A 9882-nucleotide genomic window follows, 5' to 3' on the forward strand; every position below is an offset into this window, starting at 1 on the left:
GGTGTTGCAAGAGAAGGGCTTAATTTTATACTCGCAGGTGTGAGGCTTTCGTTTTACAAAAAACATCCCACAGTCTGCGCAGAGCTCCCTGTTCTTCAGACTGCCGTGCATGTGGACTTCTTCGTCAGAGCTCTCGCTCTCAGATTCCAAAACTGAAAGCTCGTCRTCCGGGTCCCAGCTGTCCTCTGTTTCCGGGTCCCAGCTGTCGTCCGAGTCCTTGACCTCGTCCGGATCGCAGGACTCCTCCGTTTCTGTGGTGTGATCACTCTCCTCGTCAACAACTTCAACATTCTCAGCGATCTCTGCYGTCTTTGTAGATGTTGCCTGTCGACAGTACAAGCGAGGGATTTAAAACACAATGAATTCTGTACAGACAAAATTTAAGATATATTTAAAGCGTATGTTTACACTTATCAAAAAGTAATGAAAAAAACAACAACAACAACAAATAACTTTTGTTATTTGTAGTCACTGTGATAGTGGCAATAAGAGTGAAACATGTAAGCAGATACATGTAGTGGTTTTACTATGATTTTTATTTTTTTTAATAGAAGATGGACAATGATATGGGCGAATGTGRCAGAGCGTTTCTTTAGGGTTGTGGGTGAAAACCTAGATTTTCCCACCACACGCCAAAAAGTTGTGGCCAAGTCACCGAGCCSTCTGTTACCACACATCTTCAAATCAGGGAGTTACGTTTACGGAGGGGTGAATGTGGTTTATATTATAAATGCCCCAGAAAAGTCATCTTTTCATGCTGTTAAAACAACTTCATTAGATTATAACCACTTCTAAACGTAGACAAATACATGCTGATCTTCTTTAATTTAGTCATCTGAGGTCTCAGAAATTCCGACTTTTCAATGATGTCAGACTGAACGGGTAGTTGAGCACAAATGAAACTTAAGATTTAAATTAGGGTTTATTTTAGTCTTCTACTTTAAAGTGAAAAACCAACTTGCTGCTGAAACATTCATGCAAGTTGCAGTATATGTTTATTACTAACCGCCTCCAGTTAGGATGAGGTGATTTTGCTTATTTGACAATCAGAATTTATTTTTGACCTGGAAATAAAAATTGTACTAATCGTTTCAAACACAGATACTTTTTGAATAGCAACATATTCTTAAGGAAGTTAACATAACACCATTTTTAAAAGAAGAAACCCCCATTTGGACATTTGGTCCCTACCTCTAAAAATATTTCCATGCATTTGGTCTGATGATCCTCYGACATTGCAGAMATGCTGTTTTGRGTCAGATTCTTCCAGTGGTTCTTGTAGCCACACTGCCGGCACTGCTGGTTCAGGACTAAGAGGACTCCACAGACCACTTTCTCCGTTTTTACTTCAGATTGACATACGGGGCAAGTGGCACTGAACAGCCGGAGGAGCTGCTCTTCATTCACAATGAACCTCTTACTAGTCCGAAGCATGCCAACTCTGGGAAAGAAGTATACATCAGACTTTTGAAGTTTTCCATCTTAATATAAAATGGTAAAAGAAAAAAGTTAGAGTAAAACTCACTTTTCCTTGATAATGTCAAGGTTTTCGATTTTTTCCAGCGTCTTACAATAATCTGACGATGAAGATTCAGAGGCCTCGCTTGATGCTGGGCTTGTAGGGACGCCTGCAAAAAAAAAAAAAAAAAAAACTGAAAACATTCAATGCAAAAGCAAGATGTTTTTATATTAAATGCCTAAAATTTTAAGGCAACTCACTCGTTAAATAGCAGTTCTCCTCTTTGTTTAAAGTTGAAGATCCTGGAGTTGGACCATGGCATTTGTTAAGTTGGTCATATTCACAAGCATTACCTTTGGGCTGAATAATATCCTAAAACAAGCAAAAACAGTCAAGGTTGTAACAACAAAAGCACATGGAATTATGAAAACTTGCTTAAAGCAACATCCATCCATCCATCCATCCATTTTCTTKACACCCTTGTCCCTCAGTGGGGTCGGGAGGGGTGCTGGTGCCCATCTCCAGCTAGCGTTCCAGGCCAGGGGCGGGGTCACCCTGGACAGGTCGCCAGTCTGTCGCAGGGCAACACAGAGACACACAGGACAAACAATCATGCACACACACATTCACGCCTAGGGGCAATTTAGACAGACCAATTAACCTGACAGTCATGTTTTTGGACTGTGTGAGGAAACCGGAGTACCCGGAGAAAACCCAGAACCTTCTTGCTGCAAGGCAACAGCTCTACCAACTGCGCCACTGTGCAGCCCCTTGAAGCAACACAAGTCTGCAAATTCTGCAACAACCTTGGTGGTACAGAAACTGTTCAACAAATGAGTATTTGGAGGAAAAAAAAAACACCCCTTTTACATTGCCTTGAGGCAGATGCTTTCTTGCAGACCTTGACTGCTGAATGTACAATGGCCCGCAACAGTTTCTACAGGCGCTTCAAAGATTGAAATGGCCCTGAAGAAGCCTATTTCAAATGGGAATGTTTTTCAGGGACAGCACTTGTGGGGTAATGAATGCTACGCCACGCAGGTAGTTACCTAAAAAGAGAAGATCTTCCAAATAGACACAAACCCTAAGCATACAACCAATTAGTTACACAGTGCGATAGGCCAATATTCCAGCAGCATYGGTTTAACTAACATGCAGTAAACAGTGTTGACCTTTACTGACTTCGTGTCGATCAGGGATTGTTCGTATGTTTACCATATTTTTGGGGCTTGAATTACGTAAGAAAACAATATAAATACCCGCTACTGTGCATCCACTTTACGAGCAGTAAAATCACGTAACCAATGACGCTGATAAACAGCATAAAGAASAAACTTCTTCAGATGTTTCACTTCATGAAATCTCACCTGTTTGGACTCTGGTTCGTCAGSCGAACACACYGATGGCACAGCATCAGATTTTAGCTGGGTCGAACCAGCAGCTCGAGTCACTGTTAGAAAGCAGTTACTTGTGAAGTGTTCACTGCAAACACGAATATCAGTCCACGAGGTTTCTTTAAGTCTCTGACCATTGACTTCGAAGAGAAACTGGACCCACTCCAGTCTCCTCTCTGGGTCTGCTGGAAGAATGAAATGTTGAGTTCTGCGACGCCATGACTCACACCCGACGACGGAGCACATCCTGGATTTAAGTTTGGTCACCAGTGTGTAAAAAGTCTGGAACTGTACACTCAAGTGACAAGTTAGCTACCCAACAATCGTCAACAGCAACAACATATTGCTAAAAGCTAACTAGTGATGCTTCAGCAGCAGTGGAGCGTGAGGGGCGGGGTTTCATGGAAGSGAGCCTGGACTGATGGGAATTCAGACGACGTTTCAAGATCCAAATAATTTGGCTCCGCTCACAGTAAAGATGTTCATTCGGCTCTCAAGTCCGACTTCATGTCAGCGTAATTCCATAACCCTGAAACCTTTTTGAGGAACTATGGTGGTTTATAGAGCCTAGAGATGGTAAAACGGGAATAACGTTTAGGTTACTACCTTACTAAATATGTCCCTATTACGTTAGAAAAACGTATGAATTTTTTTTTATTAAATTGAATAATCCCTTGTTTAATTCTACTATCTTTGAGGATTTTTTATTGTGTTTTTCTTTACAACTATTTTTCTGTTTACTTCTGTTGGAGAGTATTTGTTTTCTATTTCTCGTGTTAATATGGTTGGCAATTGTTCAAAATTGAAAGAAAAATCTATTGTTCTTTTTAAAAAAAAACAAAACAAAAAAACAATCCTTAATGTCTTTGTGTTTCCTTATTCCTGCGAATATTATKAGCGCTCAATGTGTCAGCGCTGCTTTTGGTTTTAGATATGTGAAACAATTTGTGGTATTCTCMTTTCGCACGATTCTTTTATCAATGAAGATAACTTGGTAAAGGAATGTCTATATTCCTCATATTCAACAMTTTTGGTCTTTCCCCTGTTTGTAGCAGTACATAAATCCTGAACAAGCCCGTTATCTGTAAAGTGTTCAGTACAAACCAATCTGTTTCAGGATGCATCTTTAAATAGTTGCCTGTTGATTTTGATATAAAATTACCCTGTGCAGTTGCTCATGGTGATTCACAATAACCCAYAAAAGCACATGACAGGCTTTAAGATTTGCYCATTTAACATTTGCTTTTGSTCTTTTAACATTTATTTWAAAAAATAGTAGAGGAGCGGAGATAGCATTAACAATGAGCTAATTTATTGTGTTTCTTTTTCGATTAGCCATGTCTAAATGGGCGGAGCGTCACTGCTGGGTTGATATGATTTGTGGTCAAGCGTACACCGGTTAGAGGAAGTTAGTCAACAGCCTCTAGATTCACTTTCATGTCTGCTTATCAGTCATATTATTTTATTTCTGGTGTGCAGTAGAATGGGATCAACAGACCTTATTTCTTAACTACTTTATTTGCCGGTAAAAATCTAAATAGTGGTTTATTATAAAATCCTCCAGGAAAACTAGACTTACAGAATTATATATGCCTGAAGGGAATGTTTTCTTCCTGTAACATGTCAGCAAATTAATAAGTCACAGTGGTTTCTTACTGTGTTCTAGGCTGAATATTGTTTTGAACTTCTCAGTTATTTTGGCTTGTAGAAAAAAAAAAATGCTAGAATTAAAAAGAAACTCTTTTAAGATAGAATTTTAATTATCCACTGAGATTCGCAAATACTGCTTTGAACCAATTTGTTGTTGATAATCTTTACTAACACCAATGTGAAAAAGAAAAATAATAATTTACTTAATAATCTGAAAACTAAAAATAAATATGCAGGTTGTCAAAAAGCCGACAGCACTTCTCAATGACCTTGAACTCATAGTGAGTACTGATCGTGGTATACATATTTTATAACAGTACTTTATATTTACTCCATATCTCTAGACTAAAGATTAGAGATTTTGTTCCAAATAAAACACTGAGAATGGCAAATCTGGTATGGCTCGATGATAAATAACAAAATTTTAGGCCACAACTTGAAACGATACAGTTGGCACAAAAGAAACCTAAATATCACAGAAAGATCATACACACACAATAAAACATGGTGGTGGAAGCATCATGCTCTGGGATTACCTTTCTTTAGATGGAACTTGGTCCCAGTTAAATTTTTTTATTTTTATATAAATAAAAAAATAATTTTTGCTCTCCTGGATTTTTCATGGATGAAACTATAAAATAATTGTTCTAAATCTCCCTTTAAATTTTAAATGTCTATCTGTCCACCTACAGATARACAACTTTTTTTTATTTTTTTATTCTAGCGCATGGACCTCAACCATCATAACACAGAATATTATGTATTCAAAATTTGCTACTGAGAAATTAAGAATTTAATATTAGCCTTGATTAACATACTGTCAACCACAATTTGCATAAACGTTTATTACGTATTTTAGTTTGAACATTTCATTCACTACATAATTCAATCATCAAGTACTCTGAAAGAACATTTTTCTTCACATTTAAGGGCAATACTAAGCAGTCGTTTCATTTATACAATATAAAAATAAACCTTCTAAGAACACGTCGCAAATTTTCAGTGTCAACATTTCATCCTTCTTCTTGTGAAGGATTGAAGCCAGGGGCCTCGTCCTCTTCATAGGTAGATTTTTATTTCTGCCTCTTTCAATTTAACTTTCCAGTTTTCACAGCATTTGATTCAAAGTTTTTAGGCCGCCCTATTGGTCTACCTGTGCCCCTTCTTCTAGTTTTAGGTCTGTAAAAYCCTTCCATCYGCGTCTCATCGTCAGTAATCTGTGCGTCACAATCTGTGTCCTGTTCCTCTTCGTCGCTGTCAAGATCCTGGTTTATACTTTTCCTGAACATGTTAGGTTCAGAACTGTTGGCGCCTCTTTCCTGGTTGATATTTGCATCCGTCTTTGGTTGTGGTCCAGAACGAACGGGGTGATAACGTTGGACGTGGTTCTTCAAGCTCACGTTGTGATTAAAGCACTTGTCACAGTGCTGACACTTGTAAGGCCTCTCCCCMGTGTGCAGGCGCATGTGGGACTTCAGATGACTTGACTGGTTGAAGCCACGCTGGCAAACTGAACACTTGTACGGTTTTGCTCCAGTATGGATCAATAAATGTCTCTGAATGGAAAGAGCACGCAAGAACTCAACCCCACAGAAGCGACATTTCAACTCTATTGTCCCTCTGTGATTTTCCAGGTGGACTCTGCGCTCCCTGTTTGTGGCAAAAGTCTCCGAGCAGTCTGGACATTTGTACGGTTTCCCTTGGGTTATATGCATCTGCTCATGTGCAAATTTGTCTGCCTTCAACTTAAACGCAACATTGCAGAATTTGCAATTGAACTCGTAGTCCTCGTTATGAATTCTGCTGTGAAAATTCAAAGCCACCTCATTGACGCATCTTTTCCCACAAATGTAACAGGGATAGGGCTTCACTTTGTGCTCACATGTATGAGGTTTTCGTCTATCAAAGAACCTTCCACAGTCTGTGCAGAGTTGGCTGTGTATGGGGGTGAGTGAAAGATAATCGCAGTAATCAATATGGTCTGCGGAATCGCTGCTTTGTTTCGCAGGGAATAATTTCACGGGGAAAACACCCCGCGCTGGCTTCCAGTCCTCGTCCGAATCCATTTCACCCGAATCACTTGATCCCACTGATTCATCTTTAGGGTCACTCTCCTCATCAAGAACAGCATCGATCTCGGGAACCTCTGAGGTGATGCTGGAGGTTGCATCTTCTGTTGCAGCCTGTGGCAAGAAGCATAATTGGTTTCTTATATTTTAAGCATAACATAACAGGAAAAAGGGGGGGGGGGGGGATACTTTAAATGTATAATTTCTTTTTGATAGAATGAAGGCCCTTTGGGATAAATTTTAACATCAACCAAGCAGTTTAATATGTCTGTATATCAGCAAACTCGCTCATGACCTGGAGACACGATTTTGATCTAAATTTGACTCTGGATTCATGCGTAAAAAAAATCCACCTCATTTTCAGCCGAGACGGGAACACTTACCTCCCAGTCAGAGCTCTCCTCAGCTCCCATATTTAAACACAATGACGGGACAGCACTGGGCTTCAGCTGGACCCGGTCATTGACATTAACAAGACAGTCGTCTGGAAAGTGTTCGCTACAAACATAGATATCAGTCCATGACGACTCCTTAAAACACTGCTTGTTGACTTTAGCTATAAACATGACCCATTCCAGTCTCTCCTCCGGATCTTCTGGTAATTTAAATCGCTGCGCACTGCGACGCGACGAATCACATCCAGCAACTGAGCACATCCCGGGTGTACGTTTCGTTTTCTCTGACTCTCAAGCAACCTCTTGAGAAATGTTTCAAATACGCAACGTTAAAGTAGGAAGCGGCATTTTTTCTCGCAGCTGCATTGAGCTAAATTAGCTAGCGGTATCTGTTTGGGTTGATAGTCGGACGGGCGGAGTTTCGCCTGAGGGTACGAATGGTTTATTGTCTAGCGTACACCGAAAATAAATTCATTGCACATCGAAACGCTGTTACGTTCAATTCTAAGTGAATGAACGGTAAAACCCAATAAAAATTATTATTATTATTATTATTATTATTATTATTATTATTATTATTATTATTATTATTATTATTATTATTATTATTAAAACGAATGTGTTCAGGTAGTCATTAATATTAATTACAGCCAATGCCACAAGATGGCGCCAATTATCTTTGAGTTCTCTGCGTTCCGTTTTTCAAGTTCTGTTACATTCAAGACATATTTTTACGGAGATCTTGACTTATTTTTTTACTTTATGGAATTAAATGATACACAACCATGATTGAAAAATATTTTTACACAAATTCTTACAAGTAAGTTTAACAAAAAGATGAGATTAAACTAAAACAAGTGATCTGTAAGTGCAAATAATCGCTGAAACTGCATTTTATCATTCCTTGGCATCCTTTGTTAAAAATGAAAACAATAATGGGTATATTAAAAATTCTGAAATACATGAGAAACCGTTTATGTTAGGCCTCAAAGTGTTGTGTGCTGTGAAAGAGTATTTGATCCCTTACAAATTTCTTCAGTTTCGCTTCTTTTTGGTCCAAGGTAAATGTTTTTTCTATAAAGCAATTTTAAAAGTAGACTAAAATTATAATAATAAAGTAACTTTTCCCACAGCGATGTAAAAAAATAATTGTTGGTCATTATCACACATGCTTAATAACAGTTGTTGCAAACAGAGGTGGTAATGAAACCAGTGTTTAGGTTTAGTGGGTAAATAATTTTTACCCAACGCTAGATAGATTTTTCCCATAATAAAGAGATATCATTTAAATAGTTACTGTAATTTGTGCAGTTTGTCATTGTCAAATATTATAATTTGGTTATTGGTTGGCATCTAAAGGGTTTAGTGCCAAGTATTGAAGCTACCAAAGAGGTTGTGACATGAATGTTTTGATTGCCAAACAAGTCATTTTTGGGTTAAAATTAATACTTTTTTTAACCATGCATTTTCTACACAATGTTCTTGTGTGTGGTGAGATGAAGGGTCAATAATTGACAAAGGTGTATAATGGACAGATCTTTACACCAGTCCATCATAGGACATTTTAAAGCATGAAATGCTCAAAGGTTTCCTGGTACATATCTGTGTTTACTATGGACTTTAGAAAACACAGTAGACCAACACCAGCAGATGTCATGGCACCCCAAATCAAACTTTTCACCGGACTTCAAGGTCCCATAGTCCACTCTTTCTGCCGACTTTGGTACCTTGATTTCCAAATGAAATTTAAACTTGAAACACAAAATGTAATATTTGCAGCCCATGTGTAAGATTTGTTTTGAATAGTGGCTCTTGGTGTGCTGGCGTCAGCCTCGGCCTTTTGAGCAATTTCACATCCTTAAACTGTACACTGGTGAAAAATCACCGTCCACAAAGTCATGGATGAATAAGTGTGAAGAAAGAGCTTGACTGGCCTGGACAGACTTCTGATCTGAACCAAGTAGAATACCTTGGGGGTCAAACAGAGTGGAGATCGTTAACCAGGTACACTCATCCAACATCAGTGTTTGACCTCACCAATGTGCTACTTAAGGGATGGTAAAAAATTTCCATAAACGCATCCATAAACCTTGTAGAGAACTTCCTCAAAAATGCCTAAGTTACAACTCCATTTGCTTGACCAACATCATTGAGAACCCTTTGCTTTAAGGATGAGGCGCCAATAAAATGCTCAAATTTGTGCTACGGCAGATGAAAATATCTCAGTTTAGTTTCTAAATACTAAACTTTTTTTAAAATGAAGACTAAGATGAAATCTATAATATAAAATGTATTGATGTATGGAAAAAGTATTGACCTAAGGGGGTTAAAATGTACCACCTTCATCTAATTCTGTGTTGCTTTAAACTTAAACTTAACCTTTAAACTTGACCCTTTTCACATTTTGTCTTTCAAGCATTTTGGGTGTCTGCAACCTAAATACTTCAAATTCTTCTTTGGAGGAGTTTCATTCCCATGGGAGAGAAGCTTTCTAAAATATGTCAGAAATGATGGCCCGATGTCTGACCTTTAAAAAGTCATTTATAACTGATACCCCAAACATTTGTGTCTAAAGTTCGGTACGGTTCATCGAGGAAAAAGCCATAACCCACTACAATGTGTCTTCGAAAAGAAGATGAGGAATTCTGGTGAAAAAAGAAAAACAAACTAAACAAGCCTGAACTAGGGCATAGAAGATGTGAGCTGTTGAGATATTTTAGATGCTTTCAACAGTGAAGCTCGTATGGGAAAACACAGAGAAGGAACTGGTGGAATGCTATGCCATTAATCTTAGCGCGAACGTCGATCTGGCCAACTGACTGACAACAATGTGAAGACTTGCCAACATTCCTTTGTGAATTCGAAAGGCAGCTGACATGTTTCGACTGCGTTTCGCTCTTTTTTCCCAGAATTGG

At 38.5% G+C, this 9882-nt stretch overlaps 1 protein-coding gene across 1 annotated transcript; it reads right to left on the reverse strand.

Moving 5' to 3' along the window:
• Positions 1-5328: 5328 nt before the first annotated feature.
• Positions 5329-7386, reverse strand: LOC103479615 (zinc finger protein 235-like). The gene is made up of 2 exons (XM_008434154.2): positions 6956-7386; positions 5329-6686 (listed from the first exon to the last, which is right to left on the reverse strand). The coding sequence occupies exons 1-2, from the start codon at positions 7226-7228 to the stop codon at positions 5592-5594; spliced, it is 1368 nt and encodes a 455-aa protein (XP_008432376.1). The 5' UTR covers positions 7229-7386; the 3' UTR covers positions 5329-5591.
• Between the last annotated feature and the right edge of the window lie 2496 nt (positions 7387-9882).

The sequence above is a fragment of the Poecilia reticulata genome, linkage group LG17 (genome assembly GCF_000633615.1).
Source record: "Poecilia reticulata strain Guanapo linkage group LG17, Guppy_female_1.0+MT, whole genome shotgun sequence".
Taxonomy (NCBI): domain Eukaryota; kingdom Metazoa; phylum Chordata; class Actinopteri; order Cyprinodontiformes; family Poeciliidae; genus Poecilia; species Poecilia reticulata.